The following is a 23,360-nucleotide window of genomic DNA, read 5'->3' as shown; positions in this document are numbered from 1 at the left end:
TAGAGCTGGGGATGTGGCTCAGTGGTTGAGTGCCCCTGGGTTCAATCCCTGGTATCCCCCCCCCCCAAAAAAAAAGATGTTCAAGATTCCCAGTCCATGTGCCAAGGAAATGGGGTGATATTAAAGCTAAATAAAACAGAGCCTGGTTGACAGCTTCAGAAGGTGGAAATAGGACAAACCCAAGTTATGAGGCACAGATTTTGTTTAAGTCAGAAGAGCTTTCTAATAAATGAAGCTGCCCAGCAATGAAAGTGACTGTAAGTGAGCTCTTTGTCATGGAAAGTATCCAATAAATGAATGAATGACCTCTCAAATCCCTTCCAACTGCAAATCTGATTATTTTCTGTACTGTGGAGGCTGTGTCTACCCTACGTCACCTTTAGTTCCAGTGAGAGGTTCTGTAAGGGTGAGAGAGTCAATAGGGTGAGGACAGGACCAAAACTTGGCCCCAAACCGTGGTTCTCTTGCCAGCCCTCCCAGAGGAGGAGCAGTCACCTGACAGCTGCTCTGGTCCTTCCAGCAGCAGCAGAAGCTGCCCACCCCTTCTGCAGGGAGATTAAGGGCAAAAGTTCCCCAGCTTTCCCTGCAGGACCCACCACGGGCTCACACCTAAATGAGGTCCTCCATCCATTGGGCACAGGCAGTCCCAATGTTCTCATTGACAGTTAAGCTACCAGTAGCCTCAAAAAGGAGAGTAAATTGTCCCAGCCAGGAGTCTGTCTCTCTGGTGGCTTCTGTATGCTCACTGACAACGTCCACCTATCGATGCTGAGCACCTGCCCTCTTTGCCTCAGCTACTTCAACCCTCCACTAACACAAGCACCCAGACCCCCAAGAGTGAGTGCATGCTGGACCAGGGCAAGACATCACTGGCAATGACTGCCAATATTACCCCTTTGTATTCACCATTACACCGTCTATGAAATGATGGGCTGTAAACTTTGTATGTGGGGCAGGAACATGGTTGGAAAACCACAGCTGTCAGAGTTTGACCAGCAGAGGATTTTTAGCTTATTGAGTGGGGTGAGCCAGCTAAGGGATTTAGAGATGGGAAAATTGACAGAAGGTCAGGTGGACCAAGAAAACAGAGAGGAGGTGGGGGAAAGTAGGGAAAACTGGGAGGCAAACCTGTTGCCTTATGGAGAAGAACTGAATTTACCCTCCCTAGAGTTGAGTGGGATCTTCAGAGAGCTGTTGGTGACTGCATCACAAGCTCTGCCATCTTGTCCCAAACTGCTTAACAAAACCTACAGCACTCGTCAGAGCTCAGGTCTAGGAATTTGTAGGGGTGCAAGAGAGCATTGGGCCCAAGGTAAGCGGTAGGCAGTTCAAGAAGATGCACATTATTCCATTTAAGCCTCACAATGGCCCAGGCAGGTATACTGAGTTTTACAGTGTGGGGGGGGAGAGAGATTATTGAACAGTTATCTGTGCATAATCTAATCAACTACAATGTAAAAGAGGACTGGAGATCTAGATCAGTGGTAGAGCACTTGCCTAGCAGGAATAAGACCCTGGGTTCAGAAAAAATATTAAAAATTTAAAAATAAATGAAATTAAAACTTCAGTGTAAAAGAATCCATCTATTCTGACTCTGGGTCTTTGAAGTAGCACTAAGGCAAGTGTAGCTTGTTCACAGTCACCACCCAGGACCCTTCTTGATTTGCTCCCAAGCTTCTTGGGGTGATATTCCAGTGGCTCCTGGTTCTGGGATGTGCCCTTCTCTTGCTCCTCTCTCTCTGTCCCCTGGACTTACCTACAGGTTTCATTGGTGGACTAGAGTCTTCTGCCTTTGCACACTCAGCTGATTTCAGCAAGCTCCCCAGAGCAGCACCAGCCTCTCTGCATCTAAACCTTGGTGCCGGCCCACTTGGTAGATGCGAGTTCCAAATGAGACCTGACCCCTATTTCTGCATTGTCACAGCCCTTAACACAGTGCTGAGGACTGCATCGCACTCAACACCAAAGCAAGACAGCATCTTTAGTAGCTTAAACTATCACCTCAAGAGTCAGAATACAGGCTGGGCATGGTGGTGGGTGCCTGAAATTTCAGTAACTTGGTAGGCTGAGGCGGGATCACAAGTTTGAGGCTAACCTACGCAATTTAGTGAGACCATCTAAAAATAAAAAGGCCTGGGGATGTAGCTCAGTGACAGAGCATCTCTGGTTCCAACACTCAGTACCACAAAAATAAATAAATAAATAAATTTTAAAAGTCAGGTTCACATTACTGTCTGCCATGCACTTGCTGTGTTTCTTGACACAACTTACCTAAACTCTCTAATGATTAGTTGAAGGCAGATGATAATAGAATTGTTTTCAGGGTGAAATGAGCTAAGAAAAGGAAAGCAATTAAACCAGCAACTGGCACATAGTAGAGTTCAGTAAATATTAGCTCACTTGTGAGTTTACAGTGATTATTGAAAGGGATGAACAAGCTTGGTCACAACACAGGCCAGAAAATGCTGCAGTGTCAGGGATGTCAGGCCAACAAGCTCCCCACTCTGCTCCCCCAAGACAAAATGAGCTTCATTAGGTGATTCCATTTCCCACAAAGGCCTCTGAGGCAGGTTCAAAAGGGAAACAGAAAAGGGGCTGAGGGTGCTCTAAACGACATGTTGAATTTTCTTTTTTTCTTTCCAGGTCTCTTTAATTCCCAAATTTCAGACTATACTCCCAAGCTATTGTCATATAATAATTAAATGATTGCTTATAAACATTTCTTCTTCCTTTTCCCCACCTTCTAGGCCTTTCATGACTGCAAAAATACTTTTTTTCCTGTTCATTTCTTTAAGCAAAAGTTTTTACAAGTCACAAAAGACTGAAGTAAACAAAGTTGCATCTAAGAGAGAGATGCACTGAGTGGGGAGTAGGAGCAAGTGGGGGAGCCACCTGAGAGCACCCAGAGCTAGTGAGGCCAGAAGGGAGACTGTCCTTACTTCCTCTCCAATTCCTTCCCCGCCACTGTCAGAGCTTAGTATGAACTCCATCCAAACCACCAAAGACCAGTCTAAACAAGCGCAGCAAAGAGGGGCAAATTTCATGTGGGGAAGTCAGACCTTTGAAATGAATATTCATAGCCCTATGATTTACTGGGCTAGCTGTTTGGGCTTTCACATTCTCTGGGGAGTTCTTTATTCATGACATTTAAATGCAAATGATAACAAAATGCAAGACAATACACGTTGAAAAGTTGATTTAAAGCAGCAGAAGGGAAGGATTAAGAAACCAGTAAAAAAAAAAGGTTTTATTTTAATTTTATACAGAGTTTAAAGTCAGGCCAAACAAGTCAAGAATTCCAATGGTATTACAGGGGCTAAATTTGTCACCAAACAGGATTTGTTTAATTATTTTTCTCCTCCTGTGAAGGAATGGAAGAAAAATTGTTCCCATTCTTTTGTTCACCAAAGATAGCCATGGCTACCAGTCCTGACTCCTGATCAGTATGAATCCACCTAACCAAACGGATAATTCAAGCAAAAGCTCAGAAACTTGATACTTAACTCAAGTATGCCATATTGAGGGTGAATATGTGTGATTAGAAACACTGGAAACGGTTCCTAGATCCATATTCTGATTTATGAGAAAGCATGGGTGTTGGAGACCCCCATCTTGGGAACCACTGATGTAGAAACATCTAACACATTCATGGCTTTGAATGTCAAGGGATAAAAAGCTGAATGTTCCAAGTCAAGGAAGAATGGCCCATTGTGTTTAATGGAAGCCCTCCTCTGGAGGGAAACCTGAGAGGACCCCACGATGGGAGAAAGATGGGAATGGCCATAAATCCCACATTTTAAAGGCAATGTTGATGTTAAAGTATCACAGACTGTTGACTGGAGTGGAGGCATTCTGTCTGCTCAAAGCTGGGAATTAGACATTGTCCCCACGCCAGCCCCACCTGCAACCCAAACTGTCAAGCAACAATACAGGGAGGAAAAAGACCCAGTCTGTTAATGGAGAAAAGACAGAAAGAGAAGCAATTATACACCAGTGAAAAGGGTCTCCCCTGGAAACATGAGATGTCTGGGATTTGCTTCAAAATAATACAGGAAAGGAGTCGGAGAGTGCGCAGGGGAATCAATAAATCAAGATTGATAACGAACTGATAATTAATGAGGTACATTGGGGTTCATTGGGTCATTCTGTTTACTTTTGCATTTGTTTGGGATTTTCCATAAGAAAAATGACTTTTTTTTTTTTTTGAAGATTCCACCAGCACAATTTAAATGTGACACTGCCCACTTCTGCTGGGACAAAGTAACCATTGCAGAAAACAAGGGAATTTTTTTCCACTCTCACGGGAATCCTGGAATAGGGCAGTATTCACAGGATGGTGGTGAGGGAAGGAGCTACACACAAAATCAGAACTTTCCAAAACTGAGTACAATGGTCAGTGGTACAGCGCTTGCCGAGCATGCATGAGGCACTGGGTTTGATCCTCAGCACCACATAAAAATAAAATAAAGGGGGCTGGGGATATAGCTTAGTTGGTAGAGTGCTTGCCTCGAATACAGAAGGCCCTGGGTTCAATCCCCAGCACCACAAAAATAAATAACTTAATTAATTTTAAAAAATAAAATAAAGGTATTGTGTCCGCCTACAATTAAAAATATATTTTAAAAAAACATACAGCCCAATCAGTTGTAGTGCGTGTGCCTATAATCTCAGGTACTCCAAAGACTGAGGCAGAAGGATCACAAATTTGAGGCCAGCCTGGGAAATGTACATAGATCCTGTCTCAAAATAAAATTTTAAGAAAGACGAGGGGATCTAGTTCAGAGATAGAGTACTTGCATAGCATGCACTAAGCCCTGTGTTCAATCCCTAGGACTGGGGGGGGGGACAACAATGAAATATCAATAAATTTGATTCTGTAATCAAATTTGATTCCAGAATCTAGAAACTCCTTGTCTAGGAACCTGCAGAGTTTCTTTCTTTTTTCAAAGGCAGGATGTCATTCCCAGTGTGTGGTTGACATCTCATACAATTAAGCATGTGCTCTGACCTGCAAAGTTCCAAAGGCAGCACATCTTGACAATATAGCAGTTAGATTTTTAAAAAATAAATTGGACTAGTTTAGCAGTTCAATCTGCCAAATTGACCAATTATTCACAGTGTCAGGACATTTTATGCAGGTAAGTCATAGCTTACCTCACCTGATTCAAGTAGAAAGAGAGACACAGCACCAATAAAGGGAATAAACACTACATTAAATTCAGTAATTCAGAGTGCATCAGACCACATCAATACTGCATTGTGAATTAAACATAAGAGTGATAAAGACAATGAGGATATGTTCGAAGATGAGCAGGGTGCTGTGAAGAAATGGTAACGCATGTCCAGCTGAAGGAAACCTAAAGATTGACCAGGAAGATGGAGTTAGCTGTGTTGACTATTTGTCTCCCAAGTACAAGACAAAGAGACCTGCTCCCTGGATCTCAAAAGAAAGAACTAAGGCCAATGCATGAAAGTCTCAGGAAACCCAGTGTCCGTCCAAAAGAAGGAACAATCATGAAAAACACAACTGTGCCAAGTTCTCCTTGGCTGCTTTGAAAGACAGTACATCCCCTCTATGTCAGGCAGAAATTGAACAGACACTGTGCAGATGTTTTACAGAGGATTTCAGGACCGGATGAATATCAGCATGATTTTTGAAATCTCCTTCAAATGGAGATTCTGGGATTTCTGAAAATGAAAACTTAAAATTGACAAGCCAAGAATGTTTATCTTGTTTGTTTGTTCTTAGTAAATAATTTCAAAGTGGGTACCATGTACATAAAATCTTATTAAAACTGTGAATATACAAAAGAGAAAATTCAACTCCTCTGCCACCTCAAACCTACTTCCACCTCACTGAGAAGCCATTTCTAGATGTACCATACATCTGACTAAAACCTCCAGTGGACAGTTTTAGGATTCAATTCCTGCCAAGTTGCATACTTAATAGCTCCCCAACATGACTTGCAGATTCCCACTGTGACCACCATACTTGTGAAGACTCTACTCAGGGAGGGGGGTTCCAGCATAGCAAGCTCTAACTTTCTTATCTGAAGGCAAGAATTCTCACCTTTAAAGTCCCTGAATCATTGGCACCTTGTATTTGTTATCTGTCTTGTTTTCTGAGCCTGTCTTACATGAATCTCTGGTTCCCAAATACTTGACTTTTTTCTAGTTACCTATTTTGCCTTGGTATTGCAATTCTGAATGTTCCTAACAGTTTAATAATTCATTCATTTGCTAAATATTTATAGTGTCTTCCATGTGCTTAGAGCACTGTGCTAGGCACCTTGGGGAGATATTAAAAAGTCAAAAGATCCTGGCAAGGGACTAAGTCCGAGAGGGACTATGAAGCCTGGACACAAATAGCTACGATTCTTGGCACGGTGTGCTAAGTGCTATATCAGAGGTACAAACCAAGTGCTATCAAAGTTCCAAAGGAGGTGAGAGGCTGCAGAAAAACTGATGTGACTGCAAGAGCCGCCTGTAAAAGCCTTATGCAAATGGTGTGCTAGGTTTTTCAAATTCTCAAACACAAGGTATATAAAATAGTAAATTTTTTAAAAAAAAAGAGGTAGTGGAGAATCAAGAAAAGGATAGGGAAGTATACCTAATGTTTAATAGCAGATAAATGTCCAACATTAGCCAGAGGGGCTAATCAACGTCCAGTGTAAACCAAACGCCAGAAAATCATCCCCATTGTGAACATGATCATTTACCCAGTCAGCCAGAAAAATGACACTCATGAAATTGAAACTACATTTGCTGCTTAAATGAGTCTTTTTAGAGATTAGTTTAGACTGAAAATTGCTCATTAAAGAGTTTGTCCATATAATGGACTTCAACTGCACTTCCTATGTTGAGAACCCTTGATTCACTTTCATTCCAACCCCCAGGGCTGGGTTCTATCAAGGGTGGGCAAACTTTTTCTGTAAATGTCCAGTAGTAGGGGCTGGGGGTGTGGCTCAGTGGTACAGTGCTTGCCTACCATGTGGGAAGCACTGGGTTTGGTTCTCAGCACCAATATATAACTAAATAAATTAAATGAAGGTCCATCAACAACTAAAAAACTTTTTATAAAAAATGTTCAGTAGTAAATATTTTAGATTTTGCTGTTTATGGGGACTATGAAGCATGGACACAAATAGTTCTTTTGCAAGTACTCAAATGTGCTATTTTAGTACAAAAACAGCCATAAGTAATATACACATAAATGTGCATTGGCTATATGCCAATAAAACTTTATTTATGAACAATAAGATTTTAATTTCATAAAGTATTCATGCATCACAAAATATTCTTCTTTTACTTTTTTTTTTTTTTTACTATTTAAAAATGTAAAAGCTATTCTGAGGTTTCATGTCTTACAAAGATAGGTGGCTGCATTGGGTCACAGGCCACAGTTTGTCAGCTCCTCAGTTATATTGGTTTACAGATGGGGGTCCAAGAGACTAAATGTATCCACAAACCAATTCAGTTACTAGTTTCCATATAAAGAGAAAGAAATGAATAGGACAAACTGAAACATTTACCTACTGTTTATCCACATTGTTCACAGCATGGAAAAATCATATATTACCTATCAACTCTGATTCCCTGGGTCACAACATGTAAATAACTTTCAAATGCTGCTTAGAAAGATTGGCTCGTGGTAAATAAAGTAATTATTGGATTTATATTCACAAAATAATTGTCTTTCTTCATTTTAATTTGTAATCAATAACAATCTTTAATTCCTTAAAAATTGTTTTGTTTTAAGATTTTCTAATTATTTTTTTCTGTACTGGGAATTTAAACCAAGGATTTTGTCCATTCCAGGAAAGCTCTCTACCACTAAGCTATGTTCCCAGTCCTTTTTTTAATTTTTATTTTTGAGACAGGATCTTGCTACGTTTCCCAGGCTGGCCTCAAACTTGAGATCCAATTGCCTTAGTTTTCTGTAAAGCTAGGATTATAGGCATGCGCCATCACACCCCGCAAAAATTGCCTTATTTTAAAGCACTTGTAGTTCACATGATGACTCACATGCTGCTAAGTATTATAAGCCCATAACTATTTCAAAAATAGTATGAACAGCTATTGATATAGTTTCATCTCAATGCTCCATGGAATGAACATTCCACCTCTTAAAATGAGTACCAAGATGAAGGGTTAGAAAAATGTTGAGGAATAAAGCATTGTGAAGCCCAACTCTCATTGGAATGTCACTTATTTGAGTTTTCATAATGATATTATAATAATTCAAAAAGTCATGAAAAATCATAGTTTTATAGCAAGATTAGAAATATATATCTTTTTCAAAATCATTAGAATTAGAACTAAAACAAGTATCAAAGAAAAGGGTCTCCATTGTACTTAGTTTTCAGACAGACAATTTAGCCTATGGAAAAGAAATCAGGCATGCACATCCAAATTTTACAAAATCACAGAAGATAGGATTAGGGTAAAGTGAGTTCGCCAAGACTGAGAAGACTCAAACAACAGGAGCCATCCACTGAAGCACAAGAGGAGGTAAGTTTAGAATCCAGGAGAGAAGAGCTTCTCATCCAGGATGTGGGATCCTTGGTTTTTTTTTGTTGTTGTTGTTTGTTTGTTCTTGGTGTTTTGGGGGGATATATAGCACTATATTTTACCTATTTATTCCATTAGTAGAGATGGCTTATACAACGTTCAGTGGTTCCATTTCAGAAAATAAATTAGATTGTGAAAAAAAAGGAAAAAACCCTCTTTATTTCAAAGGATGATACAGAAATAATAACTTTTAAGATGTTTAGATAATATCACAGGGGCATATCCCTAGTAAAGTGCTAATGGAAGGAATGTTGACATTCTGGGTGGCAGCCCAACATCTGCCACATCCTGTCATCCTTCCAGGGCTCACTAAAAGTGCCAGGTAGAATCTGACCCCCTGGATACGGCGTTCTCCCAACCTGTTTTCTGTCCTCCCCTCTGCCCACCCATATACACTCCAGGTTTGTAACCAACTCCTGGGAAGTTCTCAATAGGTCACGATATGAGGGGCTCCACATTTATCCTACTCTCAGCCCAGAATGCCATCTTCATCCTTTATATGGGCAGCTCTGACTTTCAAATTCATGCTTTCACTAATAACTACTCTGAAGGCCCTTTCCCCATGTCCAGAGTGACAGCTTCCTCCTCTATGTGTCAGTTTACCTGGTTCTCACCTGTTTCATTATACCAGTCACCTGAACTGCTGTGTTAAGTGCAAGATCTAGAGGTCATCCCCTGAGACATAGGAAAGAATGTCATTACTTTTATTAATGTGCCAGGGCGCATCCATAAAACTCAATAAAATGTATTGAATGAATTAACAGCCACTGAGTCCTCTCGTGACTCTACCCTCTGCCACAAGTCTCCTGGAGTCTTGAGGTAAGGATGGTAGGTGATGTTGAGATTTCATTCATTCACTCATTCAACAAACATATAATCAAGCACCCACTCTGTGCCAGGTGCTGTTCTAGGAGCCTGAGGTGCATTTGTCAGCCGACTAAACAAAGACCTCTGTGTGCGAGGAGCTCAATTCTCACTGGGGAGACAGACATTAAATAAGTATGACAAACAGGGAAACAACATATTTGTAAAGAGGTGATAAAAGTTAAGGGAAAAGAGACATAAGCCAAGCAGGGTCAGGGAACTGGGAGTGTGCAAGGTGCAATTAAAATTCTGCGATGGGTAGAATATGACCCATCCAGTGGATGAGCAGGAGGATTTTACAGTGGAGCAAAGACTTAGAGGATACTGAATTAGACTTGGGGCACAGGCATTCCAGGCAGAGGGAATATTAAGTTCAAAAAAAGGCTGAAGCAAGATCAGTGAGGGTGGCTAAAAATGAGGTAGAAGAGATATAGTGACACTTACATTTTAATGATTGATTATTTGTTAACAAGTGAGTATTGAGGGCTGGGGATATAGCTCAGTTGGTAGAGTGCTTGCCTGACATGCAAAAGGCCCTGGGTTCAATCCCCAGCACCACACACACAAAAAGAACTGAGTACTACGTCCAATGAAGGGAGAGCAGTTTAAGATCCAGATGGAGCTGGGCATGGTATGCACGCTTTTAATCCCAGCGATTTTTGGTGCTCTCAACAAAACACTCCTCAGTTGTGGTGGTGTGTGTCTGTAGTAACAACTTCTCAGAAGTCTGAAGCAGGAGGATCACACGCCAGCCTTGGCAACTTAACAAGACCCTGTCTCCAATTTTTTAAGAAATGAAAATTAAGGGGCTGGAGTTGTGGCTCAGTGGTAGAACACTTGCCTGGCGTGTGTGAGGCCCTGCATTCCAGCCTCAGCTCCACATATAAACAAACAAATAAATAAATAAAATAAAAGATCCATTGACAACTTAAAAAAAAAACATTTTTTTTAAAAAAGGGGAAATTAGAAGGGTTGGAGATGTAGCACTGTAGTAAAGTACCTCTGGATTCAATCCCCAATACCAAAAAAAAAAAAAAAAGTTTACTGCTATAATTTGGATGAAGACAACAGTGGCTTTACCAGCATTGTAGAGATGGAGAGAAATGGTTGATCCTGGTTATATTTTGAAGATAGGTCCCCAAACATTTGCTGGCATAGACAGAGGTGAAAAAGAGGGAAGAAGTAAGCATTAGTTCAAGATCTTTGGCCTAAGCATTTGGAAGAAATGAAAAGCTATGAGCATTCAGCTTTATCCAGGGGCATACTTTGCTTATGTTCCTATTGTCTGGTAAGCACTAAATGAGGCCCACGTATGGGAGCATGGCTACAGGATGCAGGAGAAAGTGAAGCAGAAGAGTGATTTTGGGCTGCCACCACTCACCACTTCCCATGACTGTCCTCTGAGTCTGGTTCCCTCCTTCCCTCCTCCTTTTAACCCTTGTCTCCAGAAGTATAAGAATTTTCTGGGTTGGCTTACTTGTCTAAGAATGAAGAAAAATGTGTGATACATAATTTACTAGAAAACAGCTGAAGGGTAGTAGGATTTTTAAAAAGCTCATATAAGATAGCTCCATTATTAGGATAATAAGGGGAAGATGCTGCTGGTAGTAGTGGTTATAGCATTTGCCTTTGCTGCAGAGTTCATAAATCATGGAGATATAAAATACAAAAGGAGGGAGCCAATGTCAGGAGAATGGCCTTGGTCGCACCATGTAAGCTGTTGAAACATCTTTTAAAGCTAAAATACTTCTGAGGCTAGCTGCCAAACTGTACCCAAAAAAAGTAAATGCATTCCACGCAATTGAATGCTTATAATTGGAATATCTCTGGCAATGGAAAACTTCTCTCCTGTGAACTGATGCTGCATTTACATATATTGAGATAAGGAGCATATCCATAGTTATATAATTCTCTGTAAAAATGAACTTCTGTACCCTAGGTCTTAGTTTGTAAAATCTTAAAGAATTACTCTAAATATCTTCAGTTAAACAAAAATTTTGTGAACTAAGGAGTGTAAAAAAAAATACTGAAAAATTTCTAATGCATTCCTTTATGTATTTATGATCTTTTTTGAGCAATTAAGCATGGAATTTGAACTCTAAAATTGAAGGAGAACTGTACTGGGAAGAGTTTTTTTACAATATCACAAAGATTAATAAAGCAATGACCACATATAGAACATTGTATGGGTGGCTCTGAGAACAAGGATATTATAAAATTCAGACTTGAATCTTAGGACTACATGTGTAGCTCAGTGGTAAAGCACTGGCCTAGCAGTGTGGAGATGGGGTGAGGTCACATACATGGACTGACTTGAATCTTTTCAAAGAAACATTTTCTTTCTTTCTTTCTTTTTTAAGAGAGAGAGAGAGAGAGAGAGAGAGAGAGAGAGAGATTTTTTTAATTTATTTTTTTAGTTTTCAGTGGACACAACATCTTTGTTTGTATATGGTGCTGAGGATTGAACCCGGGCCGCATGCATGCCAGACAAGTGCGCTACCGCTTGAGCCACATCCCCAGCCCTAAAAAGAAACATTTTCAAAATTGTGTTTTCATCATTCTTTTTTCCAGTCATGCACAGACTATTTCCACAACTCCTGGCTATCAATAGAAAAATAACTATGTGTAAGTTTATATGTGTATATATACATGTGTATACACACACACATATCCACATTCCATCTAGTTTTACATTTTCCTCTCATCCTCTCATGTCTGAGGGTATCTTAGAAACAGAGAGGTTCAAACTTGAGTGTTGGCAGGTTATGCTTTTTAGTTTGCTTCCACACTTTAGGCTGTTCATTTGAGTTGGTCTAACATTGGAAACTTGTGTATAAATGTTTCTGTGAGATTCATAACATTTCAAAGGATGTTCCTACCAAAGAAGAACTCAAACTGTTTCCTTTTTTTGACACATAATAATTGTACATATTGATGGTGTACAGCATGATAATTCAATGCATGTACATAATGTATGATGATTAAATCAAGGTAGTTAGCATTTCTCTCTTCAACATTCATCATTTCTTTGCAGTAGGAAGCATCAACCTATTTCTTAAGAAGCATATGAAATTAGGTAATAACACAGCATATAATCCCAGCTACTCAGGAGGCCTGGCAGGAAGATTGCAAATTTGAGACCAGTCTGGGCAATTTAGCAAGGTCTTGTCTCAAAATAAAAATAAAATAAAATTAGGCTGGGGTTGTAGCTCAGTAGTGGAACCACTTGGCTAGCATATGCGAGGCCCTGGGTTCAATCCTCAATAAAGTGTGTGTGTGTGTGTGTGTGTGTGTGTGTGTGTGTGTGTGTTTGAGTCTCTTAATTCTAAATTGAAAAGCTTTGATATGTAGAATGAGATCAAGTAAAACAAAGAGAAAAGAGAAACTGAAAATAAATAGTTCTTCATTTTGAAACTTAAAACATCAATCTTCTTGGTTATATCCTGTTTCTTAGTTTGGGATGAACCCTAGAGGGGAGATTTGCTTCTGTCAACATAAGGTTCAGTCAGTGAATTCAACAGAAGCAAATCAAGCAAATCTGTCTGTGTAAACAAAAATATCAACATTTCCCTTTTCGGTCCATTCTTCTGTGTCATAAGCAGACACAGCTACTGTCAGGGAAACTACCACAAGTGATCCATATGCCTCCCTTGGTGGACAATCCACTTAACAACCAGTGGGGTAGATTCCAAAACATCTACCTGAGCATATTATTACAGCCATTATCTCAGTGACAGGTAAGTTTTGGATGGGTTGTGTGAACTCTATCAACTCTGCTCAACTCCCCAACCTCAATGTTAAAAATTATGATCTTGATTCTCTCCCATTTCATACTAAAAACAAACCAAAAAAAATCCATTCTTTTATCTTTCAATTTTCATATTTTTAGTGAACTTCAATGTCTTTCTTGTGTGAAGAACTTTAATTCAACAGGAGCCTACTGGGAGCTTTTATTATAAGACTCAGATATCTCTGGCTACAAAGAGACTGAATTTAGGAATTTTCTTCTTTTGCATCAGTGCTTGGTTAGAACATGTATTTCCAAATTTTCAGAATTTAAAAAATATGAGTTTTTCACTTTTCCTATCAACCAAACTCCTCTGGAGTTTTCTATTTATCTACCTTGAACAGAAACATACAAATTTCACTCTGTACTCTGAATACCACCAAAAAAAGCTGGGTGACCATTTTCTCTGTCTTAAACCTGTGTTGCTGAGATATCTACATAAGTGGTCATCACATTTTTACCCTTAATTAACCTACATTCAAAATCCAATTAAATCTTAATTTAAACGATATGCCTATTTTACTCCTTTAGTTAAAAAACAATGTGATGTCTTCTCAATATCTTCAGGATAAAGTCTGAGTACTTTAACATGACTTATAAGCCTTCATAATTGATCAGACTCCCACCTACTTCTCTAGTCTTACCTCCAGCCATCCTGAACTTTTCTTTGTTCTGTCATACCACGCATGACTCCCTATTTCATCATCCCAGCCCTTGAAGAGGCTCATTCCTCTGTTTAGCACAAGATACTACACATTTATTTATTTTCTATTTATTCAACAACCATTGGGGGAGCCTATTTCATACTAGGTACTAGGAAATGTACCAATGATGAAACCAGGCAAAAGCTCATGTGTGAGACAGTGCAAGAAGTTTCAGAGGACGGTTTCAGGCATTGTTTCTGACCCTGTAGAGATTAAGCTTTAGCATGGAAAACAGTCATAAAACATGAGCTGAGACTCACAGCATGGGAAAAATATAAAGTGATGTGGGCGCAAATGTCGGGGTAGTTAAACTTAATGTAGGGGTCGGTGGAGGTTCTCTCAGAAACTACTGGTGAAGCTAAAATCTAAAGGTGAACAGTTGAAGATACAGCTCAGTTGGTAGAGTGCTTGCCTCATACATATAGGCCCCGGGTTTAATCCCCAGCACACACACACACACAATTATACAGGATGAAGGTAGTGCCACTTATTGAGATGTAAAATAAGAGAAAGTGATTGGAGAAATAAAGGTGAACAGGTGTTAGCTGAGGTAGCTGGGAGTGGGGAGGAAGTATGGATAGAAGGGATGTTAAATAGAAAACATGAGCATATTAAGAGAAGTCTTTTCTTGCTATAAATATGAGACTGGGAACAGATATCTTCGTTGAACATATTTTGTTGGGGGCCTGTGTTGTCAAGGAAAAAATTGTGAAGTTCCCATTACCCTTTGCTGACAGCTGAATTCAGATGGCTCCTCTCCTTAAGTGTTGGTGAATCTCAATGTCATTCTGCCATTATAGGGGAATAAAGAAAGGGCATCATAGATGAGAGTCTAGATATCCTGAACTGGTTCTTTCCTGATTTTTGCTTATAACCTTGACCAAATGACTTATGTCTGTATTTCTGCTCTGCCATGTGTAAAAGGGGATGATAATGTTATCCAGTTTATCTCTTAAGGTAGGAGCAAATGAGATAGTGGTATAAAAGTTTAAAGTATAATACTGTGCTTTGATGTTTTACATACGCATTTCAAGCATATTTAACACTTTGTTGATTTCTAACAGCTCTCTATATATCAGTAGCAACTCAAATTCATTTTTCTTACTATTTCTAACTGTAGCAACAGCAACAAGTAGAGAGCTCTCTTCATTACCCTTTAAGAGGAGCAGGATTTGATAGTGTGTCTTTTCAATGGATTCAACAGTTCAAAGTAAGTATATTTTGAAACAGAAACATTGGAAAATCCAGTTATTTTGCAAAATCATCAACAAACAGGGTATATTTCTGCTGTGATTAATTCCCCTAATTCTAGTTTTTATGGTCAAACCCATCTATTAGTCCTTTTTTACTTTTGTATTTAAACTTGTTGATTTCCCAGTGGTGAATTTATTGACAAATACAGCAATAAAAATGTTTGGTGTAAGTTCTTAGTTTTTAAGTATGTAGAAGTTACACTTTAATATGGTACAGATTATACTTTAGCATATCTTTCTTTAAAGTTGTAAAAACTAAGAATTTACATTAAAAAAATCAACATCTAGGGCTGGGATTGTGGCTCAGCGATAGAGCGCTCGCCTAGCACGGGTGGACCGGGGTTCGGGTGGGACCGGGGTTCGATTCTCAGCTCCTCATAAAAATAAAGGCATTGTGTTGTGTCCGTCTACAAAAAAGATTCTCCCTCTCTCTCCCTCTCATTCTCTCTCTCTCTCTCCCTCTCTCTCTCTCTCTCCTTTAAAAAATATATAAAAAATCAACATCTAGCTTCACATTATCTTCTTATGAAATGAGGCAAACCCTTAAAATATGATAGCATTAGTTTATAGGTTTACTTTGCCCAAAACTCATCCCTGAAAACATTTTAGTTACAGTTGAGTCTGGAAGTGTCAAATATCTCTATCACATTTTTCCTATATAATTCTGTAGTCACAAATAGAAGAAATAATATCAACACCCCTTTCTCTTTCAGAGTAAAAGGAAAGCTCATTCAAAAATGTACGGAGAATTGTACAAAGGCTACTTTACAGAGATGAAGCATGAATCTAGTTCTAAATGCCACTCTTTTGTTTGTATTCTTTCTCTTTTTTCCCTCTGGTATGTAATTGGATTTTAAAAGATGGGCTCTAAAAAAGGTATCTAATTTCAAAGTCCTGTTTGGCTACCTATTTTAAAAATTTTTGTTACAAATTTCAGTCACCTCAAAAAAAGTTTGATAATTTACTTGCATTAAATATTTCTGCGTTTTGGAGTAGAAAAATTTTCAAAACATTTCAAAGAAGGAAATAGTTCATGGATAATTTCTTTCTTTAGAGATGGGAAAAAGCTATTAAGGAGATGCATATTTAGGAACTCATGTGGTTGATGGTCAATTTCATTTTAATCTGTTAGTATATGTTTGAAGGAAATAAAGTATTTGTGGGATTAGCAGTCAGTAAACTTGTGAGCATTCCTTCTGCCTTTCATGTAGTACACAGGCCTCTACAAGAAGGACCAGGAATGTGGGGTTCAAGACAACTCTGTTACCTGTTCTCCATGTGGATTCATGAAAATCACTTAACTTCTGATATCAGTTTCTCATTTGTAAGATGGAGATAATGATGCCTTTCTTATAAAGTTCTTATAGGAATAAGTAACATAACAGATGTAAAAAGCTTTGTTAACCAGAAACTGCTCTACAAAAATGAATTGTGGCTCAGTAGTAGAGCACTTGCCTAGCATGTGTAAAGCCCTGGGTTCAAACCTCAGCACCACATAAAATAAATCACTAATAATAATAATAAAAAATATAGTAGCTATAATAAAGTTTAAAAAGTGAATGTCAAAATTTACTAAGAGTTCAAAGATCCCAATAAGAGATTTTACCCCATATTCTTAAATATCTATTTTGTCTTCTTGTTTTTGCTTTTCACATGTTTGTGAGCTAAATCCTTAATTAGGTAATAAGCTCCTTAAAGTCATAGAAAGCACATCACATCTTTTTTCTGGGTCGCTCTTTGAATTGCCCTTAATTAATGGGCAACTTTGTTGACAGATATTCTTGCCTGGTCCTCCTGCTGATACCAAGTAAATAATCACATAGTCAAAAGTCTCCTTTGGTCTATTCTGTTGCAATCTGCATCTCTCTTCACATATTCTAGTCTCAAAGCTCATGGCAGCTCAGCATCTCCCTAACAAAAGCCTTTATCACTGCCACAAAGTGATTCTTCAACTGCAGGACAGAGTTCCTAGTTCTCCCTCTAAATCTCACTCCCTTTTTTGATCTAAAACAAGCAGAATTAACCACATCCTTAGCTCCAAGAAGAAAGGAGGAGCACCCTCTGGCCCACTAGATTCCTAGAGCTAAGGGGTTCCGAAGAAAGCCTATCCTTACCTGATCAAGGGAAAAGCATAAAGATAATCCTTACTTGATCAAGGGAAAAGCATAAAGACAATCAAAATAAAATGGCTAGAGGAAATATGGACAGAGAGGTAAAGGAGGCTAAGTGGAAGACTAGAATCAAAAGAAAGTGAAAGTAAAGTGTTCCTAGGACACCCATACCCTTTAGAAGACTGGCGAGGATGCTCTGATCTACCCTGATGCTGGAACAAAAGCTTTTATTTAACAGACAAGTTGGCATTAGTTCCAAATAAAACTCTTTTAAAAGCTGAAGGAGTAGCGAGGAAGGGATGGCTACTTCTCTCTCAGGTTCCCTCCTTGGATCATGTAAAAATGCCTACCAGATCTGCCCTCTGCTTCAATGTAGTCTTTATACTCTTTTCATGGGGTTTTTGAAAAGCGGCCCCAGTTCGGCACACCTTTCAGTTTTAGAGGCAAGAGTATTTTTAGCCTAAATCGCCTAGCGGGGTCTTTACAGACACGGATTTACAGATACGATCCGGCTTTCATCAAACAGCCCTAAGAAATCTCTCGCAATTCTCAGACTCGGGTAAACACGTGTGCCCGCAGCCAGCTTGTCGCGCCCTGCGTTTCAGCACCGCCGCCTCTGGAGAGCGCCTTACACAAGGGCCGGGTGAGGGCCGCCCACCAGGTCCCATCCATTTCCAGTGCACTCACTCTTGCTTACTCCTTATTTCCATGAGTCCCTGGAAAAAGCACCCCCAACTTCTAACTTCTCCTCAATTTCTGCTTCTAGAGCTACGTTCGCGTCCCTCCCTTAGGATTTAAAAGCGCACACCCTGCTCCTTTGGGTCCTACTGGAGCAGCAGCTAAGCCGCGTGGTTTCCCCACCGGTGGCGAGAGGTCTCCAACAGGCATCCCCTGTCTCTGCTGGACCTTAAACCAGCAGCCAGAAGCCCCGGCTCGCTCTCTCCCTCTCCACGCCCCAAAGCCTCTAAGAAACAAACGCGCGATGGTGCGCCCCCATCCCACCACTCACGCGCACATACGTACACACACACACACACACACACACACACACACACACACACATTCATACATACACTCGCACGCCGCGAGCCTTTCGCGTGCCATCGACGCCTTGGGCAGAGCCTCGGCCAACTTGGGCCCGGATCTGTCAACACCGACTCGCAGACGGCCTCCCGCAGAGGCCGCCCCGCCCCCTCCCCTTCCTAGGCAGCGGGTCCACGTAGTCAAATCTTCGCAGGCCAGCAACACCTCCACCCTGCGCCCCATTCAGTATCCACCTCGCGCTAGCAATACTCGGTCCACAATCCCCAAACATTCGCCTCTGGGCCGCCCCCAACCATCATTCAGACCTTAATTTAATCTCCTTGAAGCCCCAGTCCCTGTCGCTGGTGTCATGTGCGAGTGTGCTTGTGTCCATATTTAACTCCTTCGAGCTTTCTGCCCATCCTAAACAAACAGCACGTTATCTCCAACCCTCTCATCCCTTCTCCGCGCCCCATCCTCTGTCCCCATTCGGATCTTCGCCCGCCAAGAAGTCAAACCACCGCACCGCGGCACTCCAATTCTCCAACCTAGAACCCCCGCCCGACCCCAAAAGACACTCACCTCCAGCCCCTCCCCTCCCCCACCCTGTAGCCCCCTGCGAGACGGTCTGGCCCCGAGCAAGCGAAGTCTGGTAAAGGCAGTCTGCGTCCCCTCCTTGGTGCCAGGAATTGGTGACTGACCTAGACTAGCCAGATCAGCCGGCGCACCCCTCGGGAGCTGCACACGCCTTGCAGTTCAGCCGCCCAGGAAAACACAGGTGCCGGCGAAAGGAGGAGAGCGGAAGCCGCCTCGGGGGTAGGCGGGAGGACTCACCGAACATCTGAATGTGCCCTTTGGTGATGGGATTGAAGCTGCCGCAGGCCAGCAAGATAACGTGGGTCTTGGTGGTTTCGGTCATGGTGCTGCTGGGTCCCTCTCCCTGGTCTAGGGGTTGGTTGCCTCTCTTTTTGTGTCTCGATCTGTCTGCAGAGGGAGAAAGGAAGGCGAGGCTCCGGCGGTGGATGCTGTGGACTCCAAGGAGCCGCTCCAGACGCAAACCGCGTCACTCCCAGCCTCCCCTTAACGCTTGCAGCTCCGGCGAGATGCGAGTCTGCTTTTGTATTGCTCTCCGCTGTCTATCCTCAGTTCTTCTCTTTCCTTTCCAGCCTCTTTCGTATCTCTGGTTCTGATGCCCCTCCCTACCCTTTCTTTCCTCCCCACCCCACTTAACTCCATCACTGTGTTCCTTAGAGTTTATCTACAAGGAAGGCTTGGTACTCAAGTCCAGAACCATGGATACTTAAAGCATGGTGTGAGCTCTATATTTAATGATTATGAACTAGTGAATTGGCACCATATCTTTACCTAGTGTTTATCAAGAAATAGGGAGGAACATGAACCTCTTCCCCCTGCTACATCGGCCCGTTTTGTGCAGGTTGCCACAACCCCATCAGTTTGAGAGAATATGTAGAGTTGCTATATCTGTATTAGAAAACTATTAGGACCCTACATATGATATTGAGACAAAGATTTACCATTCAATGAATGTTTCTTGAGAGCTCACTGTGTATTATGTGCTATTTTGAATCCTGCTGATAAAGCAAAGCCCACTTCCTTACTGAGTTTATATTATACTGGAAGAAGAGAGACAAACAGAGAAAGACAATATTAAATGGCTAGTGTGCAATACACTGTAAGGGAATGCAATTCACTCTGACAAAAACAGAGTGGATTAGAAGGAAAATCAGGTAGTCTGAGAAGGCCTTTCTGGGGAAATAACATTTAAGGTGAGATCATTTAGACAATAGTAGCTAGTACAAATATTCAGGGACAGGGAAAGGTGTCCTGTGCTTATAGAAATGAAAGAAGTTCCTCTGGCTAGAATGTATGGGCATGGGGGAAGCCCTAGAGACTGTGTTGGTGCTGGGCGTGGTGGCCCACATCTGTAATCCCAGTGACTGAGGCAGGAGGATCCCAGTTTGGAAGCCAATCTCAGCAAATTAGCAAGGCTGTAAGCAACCTAGTGAGACCCTGTCTCAAAATAGAAAGTAAAAAAGGCTGGGAGGCTTGGATGTAGCTCAGTGGCAAAGCATCTACCTTGTGTTCGCAAAGGTCTGGTTTCAACCCCCTGTTCCAAAAAAAAGGGGCTGGGGATATGGCTCAGTGGTTAAGCATGGGGGTTCAATCCCTGGTACCAAATAAAAAGTATTGGTGATCAGGGCAAAATTAAATAGGGCTTGTCAGCTAGGATAATGGGTCAGAAGTTTTTCTGAGTGGAATAACCTATAGTAGAAAAACAAAAGGAAGTTGCTGAAGCTTTTAATCATGGGAGCAATATATAATTTCCATTTTTATAAGAGTACTCTAGCCATTGTATGGGGAAAAGGTACAAATGGAAAGATGAGGAAGGCATTTAAAAAACCCTGCTTGTGGCCTATGCAAGTGGAGTTGCCCTGGACAAGGGTTTCTAGAGAGTTTACAGGTTTTGCAGATGGGTAGAATATGAAGGAAAAGGGAAGGAGAGAAATCTAGAAAAATGTAGAAAAATCTAGAAATCTGAGTTAAAAAATAAATGTGTGGACTGAGATTCAGAAAAAATGGGAGAAGGAAAAGTTTGAGGGATGACCAAATGTTCTATTCTTACACAATAGAACTAGTAATCTGAGATTCACAGGTACAGATATTTGTCTTTTTAGGATTTGACAATCTTGGGTAAATTTCTACCCTGGAGTAGCAAGTTGTTCACTGTTTTATCCAAGAGAATGTAGTAGGAATGCTGTAAATTCTTTAAAAATTGTGCTGGAATTCTGTAGTAATGCAGCCACATCAATGTTTATAGCAGCACAATTCACAATAGCTAAGTTGTGGAACCAACCAAGATGCCCTTCAGTAGATGAATGAATAAAGAAACTGTGGTATATATACACAATGGAATATTACTCAGCATTAAAAGAGAAAAAAATCAAGGCATTTGCAGGTAAACAGATGGAGTTGGAGAATATTATGCTAAGTGAAGTAAGCCAATCCCAAAAAACCAAATGCCAGCTGTTTCCTCTGACATAAGGATGCTGATCCATAATGGGGATGGCAGTGGGGGGAGCATGGGAGGAATGGAGGAACTTTAGATAGGGAAAAAGGGATGGAGGGGAAGGGAGAGGACATGAGGGTAGGAAAGATGGTGGAATGAGATGGACATCATTACTTCAAGTACATGTATGAAGAAATGAATGGTGTGACTCTAATTTATATACAACCAGAGACATGAAAAATTGTGCTCTATATGTGTAGTATGAATTGAAATGCATTCTGCTATCATATATAACAAATTAGAATAAATAAATAAATAAAAATTGTGCTGGATAGTAAATCAACCCTAAAATTCATAAACTCTTTAGTTCAAATAAAAGAGTCTTAAGCTGGGCATACAGCACACTTGCCTATAACCCCACCAACTCGGAAGGTTAAGGCAAGAGGATCACATGTTTAAGGCTAGCCTGGGCAACTTAACAAGACCCTGCCTGAAAATATTTTTTTAAAGGCTGAGGGTGTAGTTCAGTGGTAGAGTGCTTGCCTAGTATATGAGAGACTCTGGGTTCAGTTTTTAGTACTGCAAAAACTAAAAACAAAATGAAAAAAATAAACAAAACAACCAAGAAAGCCCCACAAAAGTCTTAAGGACTAACACATATTCATAATGAAGTTTGTGTCTTCCCTCATATGGATGCAGATTAGTGGGGTAGAAAGAGCAAGAGATTTCACTAGCTGGGCAATTAACATAATTATAGTTAAGCAATAAATATTTATTGAATGTCTGCCATGCACCAAGCACTGATTTAGGGGCTGTGAACAAAACAAAGTTCTTGCTTTAATCCAGCTCACATTCTAAAGAACAAATGCCCATAAACGAATGAATGGGTACAAGAGTAATGGATGCCCCAAAGAAAAATAAACAAAGCTGAAAAGAAAAAAGAAGGAAAGGAAATTTTCTTTCCTCTGTTATTTAAGGGGATCAGAGACGGCCTCTCTGATGAGACAGTACTTGAGCAGGAACCTGAATAAAGTGAAGGAATCTGTCATCTGGATATCCAAAGATGCATAAGGCAGGCATAACAGCAAGTACAGCAGGTCAGAGAAGAACAGGGCTTGGGGTGTTCAACAAGCAAGACTAGAGTTCAACACACTGAAGAAAACCATGTGGAAAGGGTTGGAGACAGATCAGAAAAGTGGGGCAGATTATGTAGAGCCTCATAGGCCCTGGTTAGGAATCTGGCTTTTCAATGAGATGGGAAGACATTGGAGTGCTCTTGAGTAGAGAAGTGACATGAGCTGATTTACATTTGGAAAGTACCAGTTTGGCACTGGTATTGAAATTTTGGAGTTATCAGTATAGTTTATATTTAAAGTTATGGGATTGAATGAGGTCACCTAGGGAGGAACAGATATAAAGACAAGAAAAAAGGCCCTCAGATTCAGCCCTGGGGCACACCAAGTTAATAATAGTAGCTCATATTCATTGGATATTACTAGAGGCCCTGGCACTCAAAGCTCTTTCACTTATTTTACACTCTCAATAACTCTATGAGTTTATAAGACTGCTATCTCTAATAGAGCTGGGCATATAAAGGCACAGAGAAAATAAGTAACTGGTCTGAGTTCAAGTAACTGGTACTGATGAAGCCAGATTCAAACCTTGGTAGTTTTGACTGAAAGTCCTCTTCCAGATCATCCAAGATCACTCTCACATTGTTTCAATCTTATGCTATATGAACTGCATATTTATTTATTTATTTATTTATTTATTTTGTGTGTGTGTGTGTGTGTGTGTCCGCCAATTTCGTGTTTATTTTATTTTATTTTTTTTTATTGTTGGTTGTTCAAAACATTACATAGTTCTTGATATATCATATTTCACATTTTGATTCAAGTGGGTTATGAACTCCCATTTTACCCCGTATACAGCTTGCAGAATCACATCAGTTACACTTCCATTGATTTACATATTGATATACTCATGTCTGTTGTATTCTGCTGCCTTTCCTATCCTCTA

At 40.5% G+C, this 23,360-nt stretch overlaps 1 protein-coding gene and 1 non-coding gene across 2 annotated transcripts in view; one reads left to right on the top strand and one right to left on the bottom strand.

Moving 5' to 3' along the window:
- The window catches only part of Nmnat2 (nicotinamide nucleotide adenylyltransferase 2), a 137,624-nt gene extending 118,328 nt beyond the window's left edge, over positions 1-19,296 (bottom strand). The window contains exon 1 of the mRNA XM_026392894.2: positions 19,148-19,296. Coding sequence (XP_026248679.1) covers positions 19,148-19,232 — 85 coding nt within the window. The 5' untranslated portion in view covers positions 19,233-19,296. The remainder of the gene's footprint in view (positions 1-19,147) is intronic.
- Trnav-gac (transfer RNA valine (anticodon GAC)) lies at positions 9,924-9,997 on the top strand. Its single transcript has one exon. It is a non-coding gene; the product is annotated as a tRNA-Val (tRNA).
- Positions 19,297-23,360: the final 4,064 nt, after the last annotated feature.

This window comes from Urocitellus parryii, chromosome 9 (genome assembly GCF_045843805.1).
Source record: "Urocitellus parryii isolate mUroPar1 chromosome 9, mUroPar1.hap1, whole genome shotgun sequence".
NCBI classification, from domain to species: Eukaryota; Metazoa; Chordata; class Mammalia; order Rodentia; family Sciuridae; genus Urocitellus; species Urocitellus parryii.
Note: the sequence above shows the minus strand (reverse complement) of the source record. Positions and strands in the feature narration are given on the sequence as shown.